Source organism: Nematolebias whitei, chromosome 14, assembly GCF_014905685.2.
Source record: "Nematolebias whitei isolate Nwh7 chromosome 14, NemWhi1, whole genome shotgun sequence".
In the NCBI taxonomy this organism is placed as follows: domain Eukaryota; kingdom Metazoa; phylum Chordata; class Actinopteri; order Cyprinodontiformes; family Rivulidae; genus Nematolebias; species Nematolebias whitei.
In genome coordinates, this window is record NC_056511.1 from 19,797,287 (window position 1) to 19,818,193 (window position 20,907).

At 38.7% G+C, this 20,907-nt stretch overlaps 2 protein-coding genes across 3 annotated transcripts in view; both read right to left on the minus strand.

The window, feature by feature from the left end:
* Nucleotides 1-20,907, minus strand: part of smad9 (SMAD family member 9) — a 937,424-nt gene that overhangs the window by 743,171 nt on the left and 173,346 nt on the right. The gene's annotated exons all lie outside the window — the stretch shown is intronic.
* slc46a3 (solute carrier family 46 member 3) lies at nt 14,457-20,706 on the minus strand. Its single transcript, XM_037687967.1, has 6 exons — nt 20,607-20,706; nt 19,848-20,061; nt 18,392-19,259; nt 17,309-17,392; nt 16,959-17,115; nt 14,457-14,596 (listed from the first exon to the last, which is right to left on the minus strand). Exons 2-6 carry the CDS (start codon nt 20,037-20,039, stop codon nt 14,479-14,481), a joined length of 1,419 nt encoding a protein of 472 aa, XP_037543895.1. The 5' UTR covers nt 20,040-20,061; nt 20,607-20,706; the 3' UTR covers nt 14,457-14,478.

The window sequence follows — 20,907 nt, forward strand, 5'->3', positions numbered from 1 at the left end:
CTTAAGGCAAATCGTCTTAAGGCTCCGGTCTTAAGGCAGCTATTGTTGGGGCCCAGGGGGGGGGGGGGGTCTGCCCATGGGACTCAGTGTCCTGAAACTTTCCGTGCAGATGCCTCAGCCTCAAGGTCTCACTCACTCCAGAAGATTTCCATCCCAGGACAGATGACAGTCGAGGCAAAGCATCAAGCACATTTCAGCAGACCCACTTCAGCTGCACGTTTTCACTTCTTGTTGGAGAGGAAGAGGAAGAAGGGAGGAATCCCTTTGAGACTGCACAGACAATAAATTCACCATTTTATTCTGGGGTCCATTTCATCTTAACTCCAGTAAATAAAGTGATGTTCAAGAGATTAGAAGATGAGTCCAGACTTCTGCTAAGAACAAGTAAACTCCAAAAGAAGTTAAGTTAAAGTTCAGAGACGAGGACCAGAGTTCAGTGTGGGACATTCACTGTGCTGGCCATAATAATAATAATAATAATAATAATAATAATAATAATATCAACGGTAAAGTTAAAACAAAAAAACCTAAGAAGGCCTAACTCTTATATTGCAATATTTTTTCTAATATCTTGTAAATAATATTGGCACAATAAAACTTCTAAATTGTATGACTTTAGGTTTTGGTGTGCCACCTTGAATTTAGCAGTGGACCCTGTCTGACCACCCTATTGAAAACTTTCTGGAGACGCCCCGGTGTTTCACATACAATATGTTATATTATGTTATGTTGTTTATTTGTCATATGCAGGTTAACACAAGGTCAACAGTACAATGAAATGTTCAGGATGAGGAAAAACCAATTTGACTCGCTAAAAGAATAAAGAACAAACAAGAAAATACTAAAGCACGCAATAATTCTAGAGTTGCGCTGCTCGGGGTGGCTGCATGTTGAAGCAGCTCTGTTACTTTCATTCTGGGATTTTGCTTTTGGAAACTTTTAATTCCTCTTTTTTCTGGATGTAAATCACTTTTTTTTGGACGATTGTTTCCTCTGGTATCAGATGTTGTGCAGCTGGAAGGATTTTTACTGAAACTTTTTTAGTTTTGGACATTTGTTATGATGTGTAACCATGACAACAAGGTGTTTTTTTTTTTTTTTTGTACAACCAGGAGCAGCTGATTAACACCTAAAAAGCTCAAGAAATATGTCAGCTACAGTCCCAAATCTCGAATGAGTTGAAAAGGAGGCGCCGTGGCTGCATTCCCGTCTCCTTGCCAGCTGTGCTCGAGTGCCTGACCACTGAGATCCTGGAACTAGCAGGAAATGTGGGTTGTGACAGCAGAAGGACAGGATCATCCCTGGCACCTGCAGCCGGTTGTCCACAGCGACGAGGAGCTTGGCAGGCTGCTGGGAGAAGCGGCCATCACTCTGGGAGGAGTTCTGCCCGTCATTCAGGCAGTCCTGCTGGCCGGAGGAACCGAGAGGCCAGCTGAGTCTGGGTGGACGGATCGCACCACATCTGTGGCCAGTTTATTCAGATCCGCTGTGGGACGGGCCTTTACAAGAGATCCTTCCTGCCTACAGCCATAAGTATCTATAACATCTCTTAATGAAATGAGGATAACGAGTTACAACAACATTTAATTTTCCTTTGGGATTAATAAAGTATTGTATTTTTAATTTAATTGAATTAAACTGAATGGGGTACAAAATAAAATACCAAAAAGTGAAAAAGATATATAATATTTACAAGGTTCAAAAGAAAAATAGTAAAGAACAACATGGTAGGACATAATGGTGCAAGTGGGATAAATTTTTATGAATAAGTATTTCACAGGTATATAATATAAGCTTAAATGCACATGATATAGAGTATATTACACATAACTAATACTACACAGATTGTGTGACAGGTTATTGCACAGGTAGTGAGTAACATTGAGATTAATTGAATTATGATGGTAAGGTAGTGGCATACATGATAGGCATATGTGACAGTATGGCATGAAATATGACATACATGATACAGCCACATAGTGCAGTAGCAATAAACTTATTAGTTGTAGAAGCCTTAAGTTAAGCAATAGAAGCTTTATGGGCAAATAACCTGTTTCACCAATATTTCACTGGTATGTACAAGTTGTTTATAAGATGAAGCTTGTTGAGATTCAATCAGCCATCCATCCATTATATTTTAACCACTTTTTCCTCTTCAGGTCGCAGGGGCCACTGGTGCCACTGGTGCCACTGGTGCCATATCATTGTGTGAGAGATTGTTGAGATGTGACTTGAAAATATCTTCTTCTGACGTTTAAAATTTTTGAATTTGAAAGTTACTGTTTTAGCTGCAAAAGATTTACGCTATAGCTCACCTGTGAAGACCATAGGTGACTCTGTCACACCAGAATTAGCTAAATATGTGGTTTTCATTCACCTTCAGCTAACTTTTCTAGCAGTTCTCCTAAGCAGCTTGGTCACGTTAACTTTCCATTGTCTTATCAAGTTACTCAAGGCCAACAGTACATGCCAAATATTTTATTCATTTTAAACCTAAACAAGCTTCAATGGGTTAATATTGGTCAAAATTTAAACACAGATCTTTCGCTGTTTGTTTTGCCTGTTTTGGTATCCATCCCATTCTGGATCTGTTCCTTTAAAGGGAAGTTCTGATGAGGGTGTCCTAACTGTACAACAACTTCCTGCTGCTGCGGATGTGACTTGGTCTTCCTCACGCATGTTTGGTTCATGCCAAAAACTGGACTGACAAAACACAGCCCTCTCAAATAACTGCACTAATTAAAACTTGGTGAGCAGGAATTATTTGACTTCACTGTTTGGCATCAGGGGGATTTAGATTTAATTATACGGATGAAAACAAAATAACAATTTAAAGGGTCAATGACAAAGAGTGGGTTCACGCAAAAGATTGTTGTTTTATGGCTTTTATATTAGATACAGCACTCAGGGAAATTATGCTAACATGCTTCTACTTTTGAGTTGCAGGAGTGTATTGAGTTACAAATATAACAAATTAAGTTTTTGCATCTGTTTAAGCAAACATGGCTTAAAAACAATAAGGAAATTGCCGATCCTTCAGCTTCTACTGTTAGATAGATGGGATGGGGTTGAGGAAGGTCATGAGATAACTTTCGTAGTGGGGAAGACTTCTGTATATATGAATTTAAACCATATTTCATAATTATACATAATCTACTTGTCTCAATACTTGTTGCTTTTGAAAACCAATAACTTCATTAAAAGAAAAAGAAAACATTTTAACAAGACAGCAAATCTTGGTTCACAGCACAAATAAAAACAAGGACCAAAGAATGGGTTGGACAAAACCAGAAGAATACAGCTACTATTCTGCTCTCACCACTTCATGTGCATGTCGGGTAACTGACAGTCAGTGGTCCAGTGATTAAATGGAGGCTTTACTGGCTCTGTGGTTTCAGTGATGTCAGAGTTTAAGCTGCACAGGCTCTGATTTGACTAGAGAGTTAGCTTTGAGACAGTTTGTATGCACATTTTAAGAAGAAACCCTAATCAAATGCAATTAACATCAGACATGTAGACTTTAACATATGTGTTAATCTGCCCAAAGATATACCTTTTTAAAACAAAAAAACATTAAATAAGACGTGAGATGAGAGACTGACTTGGTTCATCTATTGAGAACTAGAAAAAGGTGTGCAAAAATAAATACAATGGGAATTAATGGGAAATGTTATTGATTCGTGATGCTGACTAACCTCTTGCAAGTTATGCTCTCCATGTATTCCCAGACAAGTCCTCCTTAGTTCCTCCCTGGCTATTGGGGGATAATATCTTACCCCGTTCACAGCAGCAGACTGATTATTCTTGTGCACTGATGCAGAACCAGGAAGTTTATTGATTGGCACAGTGACCTTTCTTTTTCCATAATTTTATAGACGTGGGGGGCCCTACCACCATTCTTAACGTTGATGGTTCACCAGACAAGGCTGTGGTAAGGACAGCCCAAATGATGTTTGGAGCTTTCAAACTCTGTGGTCTCAGCAAGATGACACCAATACAGTATATACTATCCTGTTTTATACAGTATAATGTTTAGGTTTAACAGCAAAATGGATGAAAAACTATCTTATCAAAATATTAAGCAAAATACAAACCATTGGCTATAATCTTTTATTTTCACATCATGGTACAAAGCCCTTGACCCGGCCCTGTGATGGACTTGCGACCTGTCCAGGGTGTACCCTGCCCCTCGCACAGTGACGCCTGGACATGAGCACCAGTGATCCCCGTCACCCAAAGATGAAGAAATTAATAAAAGATAATGGACGGATGGTACAAATCACCAAAAACCTTTACTGGTTTCTACCAGAAAGGAGACTTTAGGATAATGATTCATAAAACTTGGTTAAATATTGGTTTATAAAATAATCAAGAGGGAAACTGGACATTTTTAAATGAATATAACGTGGTATCATCTATATACGAGTTGATCAACTTTATCAAACCTTCTATGAATCTCGTGTAGGGGCTGACAGCTGGATGATTTTTCAGAACCTTTTGGGCCGTCCATGGTCCAAAAGACTGATCGCCCCCCTTTGAAAAGGTCATTTACTCAAATTAGTTTTTGTTGCTCAGAACAGACTAAAATGAACTTTCCAAACAAAAGAAAACAACAAACTTAGATCCAATAAATCAAATAAATCAAATCATTTTAAATAAAAAAATATAAGCTTAGTGTTTATGGGTATTTTAATGTTTTCAGATCTACAACAATTTAAAACTCTTTCTCCACTAAAATTAGTAAACTTTTGTCCTTTTTCCAAAATATTGCTCACTTGAGAGTTAAATTCATATTTTTTGTTGCCCACGAGTCCTTTCATCTGGATCGTTTTGGCCCACATGTGAAAAAAGTTTTTACACCCCTGGTTTAAGGTTTTCTTTTAGATTTAGGAATGTAACAATCAGAAAACAGTAAAGTTGGTTACAACCCATGACACACAAGGACTTGGATCATTCAGAGGTGTTTGAGTGTGATAGATTTACTTACTTATTTATGTATTTGTTTATTTATGGGTGGGGGGTGGTATATTTATTAGAAAATAAAACTTTTTCCCTTAACTTTTAAGACAACTTGACTCTAAAGCCAACTTTGTAATTAAAGACGGAAACAAACACGACTGACAGAAATTTTAAAATAACTTTTAAGTACAGGAATACAGACTTTTGGTGTTTATTTAAAGTTCAGAGCTACATAATCCTTTTGTTTAGTCTTTTGTTAACTGTATATGGCACATTTCACATGTATAAATCACCAAGTGATTAACAAAAGCACTTAAAGTATTGTGTAATTACAGTAAAAAAAAATGATTAAAAATAGCTGAATATAAAAACAATTACAACAAAAATTAAAAGAACTTAAGGACAAGCAAGTTTGAATATAAAAAATATTTAGCTGTTTTTCCAAGTAGCCAAATGTGTGTGTAGAGAAGAGCCTTGACCTGACTTAAAGCAAACTTCTTGAATGTGAGTTATGCTCAATGGGACGGCTGGAAATGTCAAAAGAAAATGAGACAGGACAAGTCTGTGGGTTGGGTGTGTGCCAAAACTAGTGGTTGGTGATCTATATTTGAAATGTTCCAAGAAGCCAGTTGTTCCTCTTAAATAAAGCAGCACAAAGAAAAATAAGGAGGATGGAGCTGTGAGCACCAGCAGCAGGGATACAGGAAGCCAACATTATTGGCAATAAAGACAGGGAACAGACATCTGTGGAAGGAGTGGCAACCACATGAAGCCTCGGGATTCAGATGGAACAGGAAAGGGGAAGGAAAATGGGATTATTTCAGCAATATGAAAAGATAAATCAAGGAGTCATTCAACAGCATGCATGAGAAGCTGAAAGATTTTTTAAAAAGTGTAAAGATTGTTCAACCTATATAAGATGGTTTGCTGAACAAGTAAAGCAGAAAATTGCAGTAATTATGGGTTTTGTACAAAGTTCAAACATCCAGCTCTAAGCGAATACCAAATCTACAAACAGACAGAACGTGCACGTGGATCAGAGCAATCAACTCAAACCATCTTCAGCTAATAGCAGGTCTGCCAATGGAACAAAACCAGCACAGTAGCACCGCCTGCAATGAAAACAAGGAGGGAGGAAAAAATGAAAAGATGGCTGACCACCAGATGATGGTTTATTGACAACACTAAAGAGACACTGGCTTTGGCTCGCCACTCTGGAATTGCCTATGTGGCACAGGGTTGCATTGTTTCCACCCAGATCGAACATCAGCTTGGGCCTTTCTGTTTTCCCTGTAGGTTTATTTTCCAGGTATTTCAATGTAGTTTCCCTCTGTAGTCTGCTGATGAGCTGCTGACAAGTCCACCTCAGTAACCTCATCCGTTGCACAATATCAGCTGGGATGAACACCAGCCCCACAGATAAAATAAACAGAATATATACGTGATGTGTGATGCATTCATACACACTGAAGAACAGTTCGTTTGTATTTGAAATTATGCTGTAAACTGCATGCTCTTGATTTACCCCATCAAAAACAAAAGATACGTTCGGCTTTTAACATCTATAGAAAAAGGCAAATGTGCCAATATCATCATTGCAGACGTGTAAAACTGTTCGTTACATATGTGTAGATTCCATCTGTGAACCAGACCACAATAAGATGGCAAAAATAGCAAAAACAGCTAGATTATAAGGCAAATGTAGAAAACTAAAAACAGGAACATGTCTGCATTGGTCCCTGTCAGGAGTCCAACAGATTCTTAAAACCACTTAGAGAGGTCAAGGTCGAGAGCTTCAGATCTTTTTGCAAGACATTCCAGGAAACTGGAGCGGTGTAGGACAAGGCCCTTTTGACAAGTTCAGTACATAGTGAGGGAACACTGCAGGTAATAATGTCCTGAGAGCGCATGCCATAACTGCACTCACGCAGAGACATGTAGGAGGAGATGTATGAAGGCAGAAGACCAAGAAGTGGTTTAAAAATGAAAATTTACCAGTGAGAGAGTCTGCGTGAAGTTAATGATGTCCAGTTAACCAGTGAATACAGGGTGCAGTGGTGGGTACGATAATCACAGCCAGTTATGAATCTTAGTGCATCATGATAGACAGCATCCAACATCTGCAGGGTGCTTGTAGGAGCATTCATGTAAATAATATCACCAAAGTCTATAGAGGGAAGGAAGGTCACAGATACAAGATGTTTCCTAGCATTCAGGGTTAGACAGGATCTGTTTCTGAAAAAGAAACCCAGTTTAACTTTCAGTTTCTTTACTAGGATTTCCACATGGAGCTTAAAAGAGAAGCAAGTTGACCAAGATACCCAAATATTTATAAAAATCAACAAACTCAATTGGGACACCATTTGAGGATAATATCGGAGGAAGAACTGCTGGGACCGACTTCCTGTTTGAAAAAAGCATCCCTTTGGTTTTGTCAGCATTTAGGACAAGTTTGAGGCAGAACAAATCAGACTGGATGATGTCAAATGCAGATTGCAAAAGCTGGAAAGCCTTTTCAACAGTTTTAGCTCGACAATAAACAACTGTGTCATCAGCATAGAAATGTATGGATGTATCAGGGATGTTTTTACCTACATTACCTATGTACAGTAGATTGTAAAGAGGGTGGGTCCTAAGACTGAGCCTTGTGGTACACCATTGTTGACTGTTAAATAACTGGAGGAAGTACCATTATGTTGAACACATTGCCTCCGATCTGAGCGATAGTTAGAGAACCAACCAATGGTGTGTTCTGAGAAACCGATTTCTGAGAGTTTATGGCACAAGATGTTATGATCCACAGTGTCAAAAGCTTTGGACAGGTCTAAGAAAAGTGCAGCACAATAATCCTTAGCATCCAGTGCTTCAACAATGTCATTAAGAACCTTCAGTGAAGCAGTCATTGTGCTGTGTTGTTTCCTGAAACCAGATTGAAGGTGAGGTAAGATGTTAAATGAGTCCAGATAATTTTTGATTTGAGAGTTTATCAGTTTTTCTAGAACCTTGGCTAAAATGCAGAGTTTAGAGATTGGTCGATAGTTGTTCAGTGAGGTGGGGTCACCTCCCTTCAGCAAAGGAAGAACAAAGGCTGTTTTCCAAGTGTCTGGGATGGAGTTTTGGCTTATGGACAGGTTAAAGATGTGGGTCACAGGGACTGTGATGATAAGCAGCCAGCCTTCATTCATTCATTGGTTCATTCACCAACCCAAATAGCAAAAAACCAGTTGTCATCATGAATCCAATTTGTTTCCGTCGAGGTAAGCGGGTCCTCCTTACCCTGACTCCTGTCGGGAGAAGTTGATCAATTTTGTTGAGAGACCAGCTGATCCTTCGAATTAGGAGGTATGCAGGAAAAAAAAGAGTATTTTTAAGGGTTCACAGGACGAAAGAGTGCAGCAGGGAAGCGGGGGTACTGAGCGCCGGGAAACACGTCTGTCTTCACCGGAGGACAGAGAGGAAAAAAAAGTTGGGTGATGGTGATTTTCTCATCTGTCTGATTAATACTCTGGAGTAATTTTGTTGTTGTTCTCAGATGAGCAGTTCCCCTACCAAGCTGTGATTACATATGTGAGTGCACGTTCTAGGACACACCAATAAAAGGGCACCAATTATAGGCTATATATATTTAAAGCTCCTAGAAAGTCTCTTTTTGTGCCTTTTTTGTCACAAAGTATACATTCCATGTTGCATCTTCAAAGATGTGGACCCCTAGGTATTGGAAGAAAAAAAAACTTGTTTAACTCGTTCACCATTGACTGTGAGTGGTGAAACCAGTAACCATTTGTTCCTCTGTAAGTCCAAAACTGTCTTTTTGGTTTTCCTTTTGTTTAGTTCCAAGTTGTTATCAGCTGGCTATTCGTTGACGTTGGTCACATCCTCTCTACGTGCTGTTTCCTCATTGTTCTTGATTAGTCAGATGACTGCTGACTCTTCTGCAAACTTAATAATCGCAGTGCTGTTTTTAGAGGTCACGCAGTCAGAAGTGTGCAAGGTATAGAGGAAGAGACTCAAACAAACTCTTGCGTGTAGCTCGTGCTGATTGAGATGGATGAGAATAAAGGAGTGCCGAGCCTCTCTCTTTTTTTATGCCTGTTTGTTAGAAGGTGCAGTACCCGTGTGCAAATAACAATGTCGGGCAACTTGGTTCTCAACTTCTGCTTTGGTTCTTGCAGATGAGTGAGCGTTGTGTGAAGCAACGTGACAGAAACCTCAGTGGATCTGTTGGGATATGCATTTTGATGTTGATGCATCACAGGAGAGTTGCTCAACTAAATGTGCTATGAGGTTAGACTTTCAAAACACTTCATCGCCACATGTGTTAATTACATGAAGTATAATGAAAACTGGTATTTGATCCTGGTGTTAGTAAATCATCCTTGGATGTCTAAATCTTTTGAGATCTGGAATCTTGTTTTTTGCTCATCGTCACTTTAGCCACACAAATGACCTCAAACTGATTTTCTTTATATAAATAAATCCTCCCAGGGAGAGAGTTAAGATAAAGAGAGGCCTGTTTGAATCTATCTCGATCATCAGAAGAGAATGGGCTATTTAATGGTGATGTGATGTGATGTGGTGCGGATGATTATACTGCTGATTCAGCTGTGTTTGGAAACCAAAAACCAAAGATCCTCAATCCCCCTGCCTCCTGTAGAAACCATATTTTTTCAAGCTCCTCTTTAATCCTCTTTGACCCAGTTGTGCACCAGACACACATGAGCCACCCCAACTGTGTCCCCCCACAAAGGTCCTTACCCCTGGGAAAACCCCTACAAACTATCATCACTGCTCACCACATAAATCTCTGATTTAACTAGAAACCACAGTTAGAACCAAGCCTCATATAAGATCCATATGACTTCCAGGGATGAGCTTAATTCAGGTTTGTGTCAGTCTGTTGTCGCAGACCTAAGACTGGAAGATGAAAATCAAAGTCATAATTACACATTGCAATCAGATGTTTTTGGAGTTTGCATGAATTGAGCTGGTTCAAACTGCACATAGCCTTCAGAGATATGTTTTATTCAACTTTCACAAGTAATGTTTCAATTACTCGCTAATTGTCTGTCTGTTAGCAACATATCTCTTGAACACCTGGATGGATTTTAAAGAAAGTTTCAGGAAGTAATCAACGGATACAACTGATTCATTTTTGTTGTCACTCCAATTTAAGATAAACGTCAGAACTAAATGACCTTACAAAATAGAAAAAAAGGCTATGTCAGTCAGTTCTACAGATTTTAAGCTAAATTTTGGTGTGGCAGTGCCCGGGATTTATCTACAGCACTTAGAAATGTGCAAAAGACTTTGGCATTAACTGCTGGAGACAACCCAGTTTGTTTAACAATCGTATAAACCACTGGACACATTTTAATGAAAATTACACAAATCTATTGCTTGGTATATAGTTACACCTGATGGATTTTTGAATCGGTTCAATTCAAGATGGATGCCACACCTAATTTGTCTTAACAAACATAAAAATGACTATAACTCAGTTGATTTTAGAAATACTGAACTAAAATTTGATGCAGTGATACCTGAGACTGATTAACCTCCAACACACTCTGAGTGTGTTTCACTGCTGTTGCCAGAGTTTTAATGAGAGTTAGTAGGAGAGATCCTGTCTCTCCAGTTTTAGCTTCTCTCCACTGGCTCCCTGTCAAATTCAGAAGTGAACTCAAAATCTTACTTCTAACCTACAAAGCCCTCAACAACCTAGCTCCATCGTATATTACAGATCTTATTGTTCCATATTTCCTAACAGATCACTTCACTCTCAGACTGCAGGTTTACTTGTGGTTCCTAGAGTTTCCAAAAGCAGAATGGGAGGAAGATCTTTCGGTTATCAGGCTCCTCTCTTGTGGAACCAAGTTCCAGTTTCTGTCTGTGAGGCTGACACAGTAAGTCTTTTCTTTTTCTTTTCTGTTTTTATAAATCCTTTAGTTAGGGTTGGCTTGGGTTTCCTGAGCTATCCCTTAGTTATGCTGCTATAGGCTTAGCCTGCTGGAGGACAAATTGATCTCATGTCCTCACTCTGCTGCTGTCTTTACTTGCTCTATTCTATCTGTTTGCATTTGTAATCATTTCTATTCCTAACTTGTGTTTTTGTCTTTCCTCCAATAGAAAATACACCTGGACCTGCCATTCTGTGTCTGTTTCTCCTTCCTGTTCCTCTCAGCCCAACTGGTCAAAGCAGATGGTCGCTTGTCCTGAGCCTGGTTCTGCTGGAGGTTTCTTCCTGTTAAAAAGGACTTTTTCCTTTCCGTTGCCTTTGTGCTTGCTCAGGATGGGAAACTGTGACGAAGTGAAGATTCAACACAATCTGCTGGCATCCTTAGAAAGATAATCTCATACTCCAGCTGAAGTCGCTTCTCTCAACAGGTTTGCCTCTCATGAAAAGCAGGTCCAGTTCAAAACTGAGCTGATGACTGATGTTTTGTTGTACATTATGTGTACTTGTAATCTGATTTAAAGTGGAATATTTAGCGCAGCCTAATGTAAAGTGGTTATATTGCATCTTCACCACATTATTAATCTACTGTGGTTGCACTGCACCACTTTGTTTCCACATAAGCCAAGCTGAGCAGAAAGCAAGCAGCTGTGTAATTGGATGGATAGTTTTAATGCCAGGAGAGCTCATTTATCAACAGTAAAACTTGCAAGATGTTTTTAAATCACATTTTTAATTCGAAAAACAAATGCACACACACACAAATCTCATTCATGGTTTTGCAGGAGTAGGCCACCCCCCACACCCCCGCACAGTCACTGCTGGATGAAAGAAAGAAGCAGGTAAAAGATATTGGATGAATGGAAAATGTGTCTGTAAAAAAAAGGCAAGCTCAATCATCCAGGTAGATAAAAAAAAAAAAAAGGTTAAATGTGTCTGTACCGTGAGCATGAGCGAACACTGACACCTAGTGGCGAGTTTATAAATAACACCAACACTAAAATGTGTGACCCAGCAGGAGTCAATCTTTAAAACTTTCAGGTTACTGGTCTAATGTAACTCACGATTCCCACCAAAGTAGGATTTTTTCCACCACTGGGTGCAGTTTCTCAGAATTCATGAATAAAAAAATGATTCATCTATTTTCTGTATCTGTTAGGACTCCTCTCAGCAGTCATGGGTAAAAGACTGGGTACATCCTGGACATCCAGTACTTTAGGCATAGTCTGTGTAAGAGTACTTCCTATGTGAGTCTAAATGAGGTGCTTCTTGGATGGATTATGCACAAACGTGGATGGTAACAAACATCAAGTTACTCACTTCTTCAAACAGCGCAAATGCATTTGTTGATAAAATCTTCTAGACAAGGTAATTAAAAAAACAAAACTAATTTGACTCCCTAAAATGGGCAGTTATTCTCAAATGCATTAAAGCTTTTTTTTTTTCTTTTTTTTTTTGCTGGTTTAGAAGACTTTGCCATCTGAAACAAGCAGTATACCAATGTCCCCTGTAAATGAGAGATTTCAATAGTGAATGTTTGTAGTTTCTGATATGAGTGTTTTTTCTGGTCTGGAATTGAACAGGAAATGCAACAAGTAAACCTTAATGATATTCAAGTGGGTAGGAATTACATTTTGTGGTCCCCCCACCCCCACCCTTTTTATTTTTTTCTTGGAGCAAGTTTCTCCACTACTGGCAGAGCTAGGGGGTGGCCAATGGTGACCTGGCCACCATAGGATCATTGGATTTTAATATGGCAACCCAATTGTTGATGGTGACCTTTCTTATACAGAAACATACTAAAATGGAAGTCAGCACGTTGCATATTTTTCAAGTTATCAGCTCACAAAGTTACTATACATACATTAATGGCAGCAGCCATCTTGGATTTTGACATGGCAACCCAGTTTTTACAAAGAATCTTTCTTCTACCTACATGTAGCCACACGCTAAAATGGAAGTTAGTAACACTTATTTTTCAAGTTATCAAGCTCAAAACATGGCTGCACTTACTGTAGGTGTAAGAAAGGTTTCTTTCAAAAATTGGGTTGCCATGTCAAAATCCAAGATGGCTATGTGTGTTGATATGTAAACCTTGTGAGCTGGATAACTTTAAAAATAAGCAATGTTCTGACTTTCATTTTGGTGTGCAGCTGCATCTATGCATAGAAAGGTCACTGTTGAAGTTTGAATTGCTACGTCAAAATCCAAGATGGCCACGGTCTGTAAACCATCTACCCCTATCATTTGAGGGAGCTATGTGTTCTAGTTTATTGCTTAAATTGCATGCACTCACATTTACCCACAGTCAACTGCAGTAGGTAAAAACCATGCATGTCATTTAGTTTCACACAGATGGAAAAAAAAAAGTATATTCTATTGGCTAAAGTAAACTGGACTAAAGTAATTTTGCCTGTGAATTTGATTGGCTTTCTGTTAACAACCATGCAGTTCTGTGCCAAATTGAAAAGTGACACCCATCCATTAGATTTTTTTTTAAACCTGCTTCTTATTTTTATTATTCAAATAAATTACTGACATTTTGTTATCGATTAATCTTTGCTGTCATATCCAGAAGATTTGCATAAATAAATGGATGGATGCAGAGATGCTAACTGTTGTATCTGTTTTCCATAAATAAGAGCCTCCAAGCAAAAATACTTGATTTTCTGCAAACATAATTTATTTGTTCATTTTAACTTTTGACACCCCATAAATCTCTGGTCTGTTAAAATGTAGACTGAGGAAATTGATTGTATACAAACAGGCTAAATTTACTGTAACAATGATGTAACAAAATACAATCTTCTCTTCCAAACATAAACATTGTAAGTGAATTGTACCGTAGAATTGTGAATAAAGACGTTTTTTAAATATATATTTTTCTCATATTCGAACATAGACTGATCAAAAAGTGATTTTTCACACAAATGTTTTTGAATGAATATTCAGATTATACAAAAATAAAATAAAATATTTAAACCCTTTTCTGTTATAAATAATTTAACAAGATTTCCTCACCCCAAACACTGCAGTTGTCCCAACTCCTAACATTTGAGTGCTAAATATTTGTGGAGCGATTGAGTTGAGGCCAAAGCAGCAAAACATAAATAGTGAAATTCGTGAAAGATGTAACAATCTTCAAAAAGAAAAGATTCTGAATGCATGACAACAAGATTTAAAAAAGCATAGAGAAAAAGTTAAAAACTAACAAAACACTGGCACAGTTCAGTGCTGCAGGGTTCAGTGTTCAATAAATCCACACATATTTCCCTGATAAAGACCAAACTTCCCTTTATGTAACATTTTGTCTTTACTAAGATTCTTGTCTTAAGTTAACAATAAAAGGTATTTTGAGGAATGCAAACTGCATAATTGTCCAACAATGTTCCTGCAATAAAGCATCTTTATATTAAAACCACTTTGCTCAAAACAACACAGTTATAAAAATATATGTATTGAAAATAAATTGAGAACTTTGGTCACAAAGCTGAAAACAAAAAAGTCACAGAATCTTAAAAAGTCGAAAAATGAACAAGGTGCTGGTATTTGTAGTCCATTATTCTTCAGCTAATAAGAGCACTGTTTTCATTCTCGTCCTCAATCAGAATCTCGTGTTCTGGGTCAAAAGGTTCTGGCCTTTCCACGACGCTGGAAACATCCACTCCGATCAGCGCAACAGCCCTGAAATTTAAAAAAAAGAAAGAAAAAGGAATAAGCAAAATTAAAAAAAATAAATAAATAAAAACTAAACAACTGGACTTCAATTCTGTGGTTGAACATGTTTTCATCCAGGAGGTTTTATCAATAAAAACACAAAAAAACAAGTTCCTAATTCCAGTAAAATGAGGGAAATAAACTCAGCTGTCACTTTATGAGGTTTCCAACCAGGAAAGCTCTTTACAACACAACCTGTGACCTCATTTACCTCCACACACACATACACTCTACTACATCTCTACAAAGCTAATCTGAATCTGTACAGACTAATCAGTAGTTTAGATCACATTCATACACTGATGGGACACACATAGGAGGCAATGAGGGGTTCAGTGTCTTGCCCAGGGACACTTCAACATGTGACTGCTGCTGGAATCGAACCCCCAACTCTTATTGGAGGGTGACCTCTCTATAACACTCAGCCACAGACATCCCAAATGTATCCCCACAAATGCAGCTCACTGAATATTTTCTCTTTTCTGGACAATTGAACTCTAGAGTGGTTGTGAGTACAAATCCCAGAAGATCAATTTCTGACATAATCGGACCAGCCAGTCTGGCACCAACACCACATTCAAATCCTCTTTCTTCCCCCCATCTTCTGACGCATGCTTCGAACTTCAGAAAGTTGTCTTCACTCCGTCCCCGTGCTTAAAGGCATCGGGGTGCTGCCATGTGATTGTCTGACTCGCTGTGCTAACAAACCATTGTGTACTTAATAAAGTGACTGGTGAGGACATTAGCAGTGTTGTGTAGTCTTTCTGCATTATTGCACAAACAGCATGACTCAACAGTTAAAGCTCTCGAGTTATATTAGTTCATATCATTTGCAGAACGTTTCTGTGGAAAGTCCAAAAACCATATCTTAGCTAATGTAAATAACTCTTTGAACAAATAATACAGTCAATTTGGACTAGATTGATGAGCTAACAACTTGTTTAACTGGAATCAAGAGCAATACGTTGATGTCTTATAATATCTCGTCCTCAAATCAAAGCAATTCACCTAATATTAGTCTTAGTATACTAATATTTTCTAAATCTTTACTGCCATCAGTTTCATATTACATAATTCCAGCAGAAATATTAATATAATCCTGGTTAAGTGCTGGCTGCAGTGAAACTGTTATAGCTGGCTGCTGCTGGTATTTGTGGTTGCAAAGAACCATAATATTCCACTAAAATGAAAAGAAGGTTCAAAATGTAGGGCTCGCATGAACAGTCAGAACATTTTTGAGAATGGAGCTGTTTTAGGATGGCAGTAATCCCACTTTAATCTTAGCTCCAATCTGATCAGAACTGAGAGCATTATGAGATATCTGGAACAGGTAAGATATTAACTGTTCATGAACTTTCCACAGAACCCCGCTTCAAAAATATATATATATTATTAACATCTAAGAGCACGTTGACTATTTTAAAGTGATCAAAATTTGAATGTTTTGGTAATCGGCATGAACAATTGGCAAGTAAAACAGCCGGATTAAAATGTTGCGGGGCTTTTGTTGTCCTCTAACTAAACTGCTGTGTGATGGAGGCAAGGACTCGTTTCAGGAGGTTCAGGTTTCACACTTCACCTCCCAGGCTGACTCAGCAGAACAACGTGGTCTCCTCAGTGGAGCAAAAGTCATGTAAGAACTCCGTCAGCAACACAGGATTTGACAAAGCATTAATGTTAAATAAAAAAATATATAAGCCACAGATATAATTTACTAAATTAATTTCTAGGAATATTGACAATTTTTGATTTAAACAGGCAAGAAATTGTAGCTTTGAGTTTTCTAAACAGCACAATCAAGTTGAACTCTTCATTATTTTATTGCCTTTACTGTCCAACGGGATAAAGAAGTTACAGATACAAGTTTTTTTCAGAGGGAGCCTTTATAGAAATGGGGTTTATTACTTGGGAAATAAGACATTAAAAAAAAAAAAAAAAAGGAACTGTGTCTTCCTCTTTTTTGAGGGCTGAAGTCAAGAAAACATTTCTCTTTTACACAGCAAGACCGATGATCAATGACCAAGCAAAATAATAAATAACTTATAATCCAACCCCTTTTAAAGAATGCAGCTATGAACCCATATCCTATCAGAACCTTTTGTGGCTCTTATTGCAGACTGAACAAACAACACTAATCAAACACATCACGAGCAAAATCCTTTTCACAAAAATGTAACAGCTAGGCCATTATTTGACTGTTTGGGCTAAATGTAGTTTGAAAATGATTGCTGTTTGCAACATGCTTTAAACTACGTGGACAAGAATAACGAAGGACCTCCAGCAGAGTTTCTATTTCATGCTCAATATAATAAAAAACAAATTAACTTACACAAGAGCAGATAAAGGAATGACACAGAGTCCTGCAGACAACATGAAGACAAAGCCGGGGTACCAGGCCACTGTGGCGAAATAGATACTGTTGAAGACTGCATTTGACACGTTGTTTGTGAAGTTCTCTAGAAAGGACAGATAAGCAAACAGGGCTCCTGCAAATAAAAAAAGAATCAGAAAGTGCTTAGGAAGTGGCCTGTACATGATACTTTTGGCTAAACCAAACAGAAACTTGGAGTGTTTTCTTTTCAAATGCAAACTGAAGCTTTTACTCCGCTTCACTGGACTCTGACTCTACAAACAGAGACGGTTGTACGGTTCACGGAGAGCACTAAAAGCCACTCTCACCCTGCTCGGACTTGGAGACGATCCTGGACATCATGGAGCGCAGAACAGCAAAAGGCATGATGCACAGAAGCATCGGTATCCTCACTGCAAAACACAGAATCCTGAAACTATACACTGTCCAAGAGCAGACTTCATGTGATAAATAGTAATTTAATAAACGTGATGTTTAACAATATTGAGCACATTTTTGTAATAGGTTCCTAGAAAAAAAAAAAAAAAAAAGACAGAGATAAGAATTTATAAGAACCGTATTTTTCGCACCATACGGCGCACCGGATTATAAAGCGCAATATCACTGAATGGGTCTGCCGTACTTTCCGGCGTTTAAGTCGAAGTTTTTTTGCATAGATTTGTCAGTCCTGCGACTTATACACAGAAGTGACTTATATATTGTTTTTTTTCTACATTCATAATACAATTTTTGACTGACGCTTTAAATTTCTAAGAAATGCAACAGCGAGTCCTCTCTTGCACGCTCGCTTTACTCAGCTGGTGCAAGCGGAGGAACGCTGGAAAGCTAGCAGCTCTGGCCGTGATGGATGGATGGATGGATGGATGGATGGATGGATGGATGGCAGCTAAGTCAAACTGTAATGTAATGATTATCCATGCTGCTGATTATCCATGTTGCTGATTATCTCATGCTGCTGTATTCATTTGTACCCATCTGCTCACTACAGACTCATGTTCGGGCTGCTGTTGTTACGCTGTATTGTTTTACATTATTAGTGTTTAGCGTATATCTAACGTAGATCTTTTAGCATACCATTTGGTGTTTGTTTAGTGTATATCTTAGTTTATATCTTAGATTCTTATTTATGGTTTATTTTTATAATTTATAATTTGCTATTGTTGGGTGTAACTGGGACCCTCTGTACTGTGTGTTCCACCTCATGTAACACATGTGATGGTAACAACAATAAAGTTGACTTAAACTTGAACTTAAAGCAAATCAAAAGCCAATCATCAACTTCAAATAAACTCTGCTGTACATGTTTTTTTTTTTTTTACTCTAAATAAAAATTGTGGTTCTGTATTCAAACTGAGCAGAGCAGGAGCTGTTGTGGATACTTTGTTCCTCACCTATAAACATCAGTACTGTGGTCTTAGCGAACGCCACGAGGATCATGCCCGACATGACCGACAGGATCCCCAGCAGGACAATGATCAGCTGTGGAACGCCGCAGTATGTAAGCACCGACACTCCGAGGAAACTGACCACGAACACCGTGGTGGACAGCGCCGAGCCGTATCCGATCAGAATCTCAGACCAGCAAAGTGGCTCGTTGAGCTCATACAGCGTCATCATGGAGATGCCTCCGATATAAGTGAAGGAGAAGCTGGTGAAGATGGTCATCAGCAGGGCTAAAACGGTTTTAAAGCTTTTCCCCGCAAAGATCCGGTAGATCGAGGAGAATATTTGTTTTATGGCAGCGAGCCGGGGAGACCCGTTTGGATCAACGGGAGCCTTCGTCACGGTTTCCTCTAAGATAAAAACGGCGTAGAACAAGATCAGACACTGAATGAGTGCAGAAGTTAGGAACGGCCAGTTAAAGCCTGCAGCTCTCAGGAAATAACCCGTGGATATGGACGCCACCCCGGACAAGAGGCCGATCATCATGTCCACCCCTGCCATGCGTAGCGTCTTCTGACGATCGTCCTTGCACAAGTCAGCTATGTAGGCGAAACAGCCTCCGAGAAACGTGCCCAAGCCGCCGAAAAGAGAGCTGAGAAGCGTGGAGCCGATCAACAAGTAGACGTTCAGCTCAAAGAAGGACACAGCCAAGAAGGCAGTGGTGTAGATGAGCGTGCCAATCAAAGGCATAACGATGGTGATCTTGCGTCCTGCCCGGTCGCTGTAGGCCACCAGCATGAGAGTAACGATCAGGGATGGGACTGTGGAGAGGATCTCTGAGTAAAGAGAGAAAAGAGACGCCTGCTTCTGGACCTCCTGAAAAAAGGCAGACGGGGAGAGGGTGGATAAGTTTAAGGATCATACACAGGTCTGAGAGGTTGTTAGGATCAGAAAAATAACTCTCAACAAGTGAGAGTAACACACTACATGTAATGAACGAGCGGTTACAAAATGTTTCATGTGAGGTTTTCTTGAGAAGTGTAACAATAAAAAGAAGTTTTCTTTTGTGCAGGTGTCCAGTTAAAAACAGAGAACTAACATGAGTGCTTTTCACTTCCTCCTTTAGTTACTTTATATAAACTTGAACAAAACTCTGTTGCTTAATTAAAAAAATATATATATATGTTCTTTGTATGCTTTTTGTACAACAGAATTCATAAGAGATGTTATGTCATCTGAATGATTAAAAGATAACGCCTAAAAATTTTTGAGTTATAAAATGATTTTAAAGGGTTATAGATAATGTATGCTGTGACAAGATATAGACTATATCTTTACATTAAGTTTTTTAAGAGCTTTACTTTCAGTGTTTTGCCTCCTAAACACAATTATAAGCTTATTTTGATCAAAATCTATACTCGATCACATAAAACATTCATCCTTATCTAGCGGTTAATAACAAACCTCATGCAGGTTTGTGTGGTTGCTGCTGTTGCTTGCTGCACATCTGGAGGTGTTGTCAGAGATGGGGTAGCTGGTGTGCGTCAGCTGCACCCAAAACCGTCTGTAAACATACTGCTGGACGAGAGGGTAGATGAGAAAACAGCTGAACGCGTACAGGGCCACAACGGGCTCCACGAGGTACAGGCGCTTCATGTTGACTGCATGAAAGAAATCCCTACGAGGAAAGAGAAATATTCTTAGAGACGAAAACCAGCACCGATCAGTGTCTTTCAGTGAACAAGCCTGAGCAAATATAAGACAGATTTTTAACACATGTGACTTCTGTAACACAATGAACCAGCAAACAGCTTTTGTTGTTGTTGTTTGTTACTGTATAAGATGACAAACAGATAATGCTGACACATCTGGCTTAAAACTGCAAAAGCACAGGACATATGGTTTTAGTTGGTTTTCACTGAACTGGATCTATGTTAAAGTTAAAATTTGTTCAGTTGTTTTGGTAATCACAAAGAGCCGATCAATTTAAAGCACTGTACATTGACATTATAAAAGCCATTTAGTAAAAGTTATGTATCTCAAATCAAACATCTGATGGAAATATGACTTAGCAGTTATTAAATAATCGCATGATGCCGGTATAGGTTAGCATCAGGATGAGAAGTGTCAGGTTAGCATCATTAGAAAACCTACAAAAACAAAGAAGCACCGAATTTACTTTACTTGTAAAATGTTCGCAAGACAACAAAGTACAACAAGTACCTTTTTAAATAGTCGTTTCCCTTGTGTTGTCCTTTTTTGACAATCAGACATGTTGTGTTGACAACTGCCGTCTTACACAAGCTTATGAACGCTCGGGTCCCGCCCCTGCTGAAAGATGATTGGACTAAAGAAGATTAAACTTGCTGTGATTCGCTAAGAGTGACTGTCAATCATGCGTGAAGGCGGGCCAGAAACGACACGCTTCAGTTTCAGAATAAAGCGCAGGAGAGCGCCAAAGATAAGGATGTTTTGTCAATTTGAGCCCTTCAAGAAACTTTTACCAGATGTTTGCTGCTGTTTG

Bases quoted from the DNA above. Each gene is read 5' to 3' on its own strand.
- slc46a3 (XM_037687967.1), bottom strand. From the start codon at position 20,039: ATGAAGCGCCTGTACCTCGTGGAGCCCGTTGTGGCCCTGTACGCGTTC. The intron at 19,260-19,847 runs GTTTGTTATTAA...GCCTTTTTTCAG, and splicing joins ACCACACAAACCTGCATGAG to GAGGTCCAGAAGCAGGCGTC. The intron at 14,597-16,958 runs GTAAGTTAATTT...TTTAAATTTCAG, and splicing joins ATTCCTTTATCTGCTCTTGT to GGCTGTTGCGCTGATCGGAG.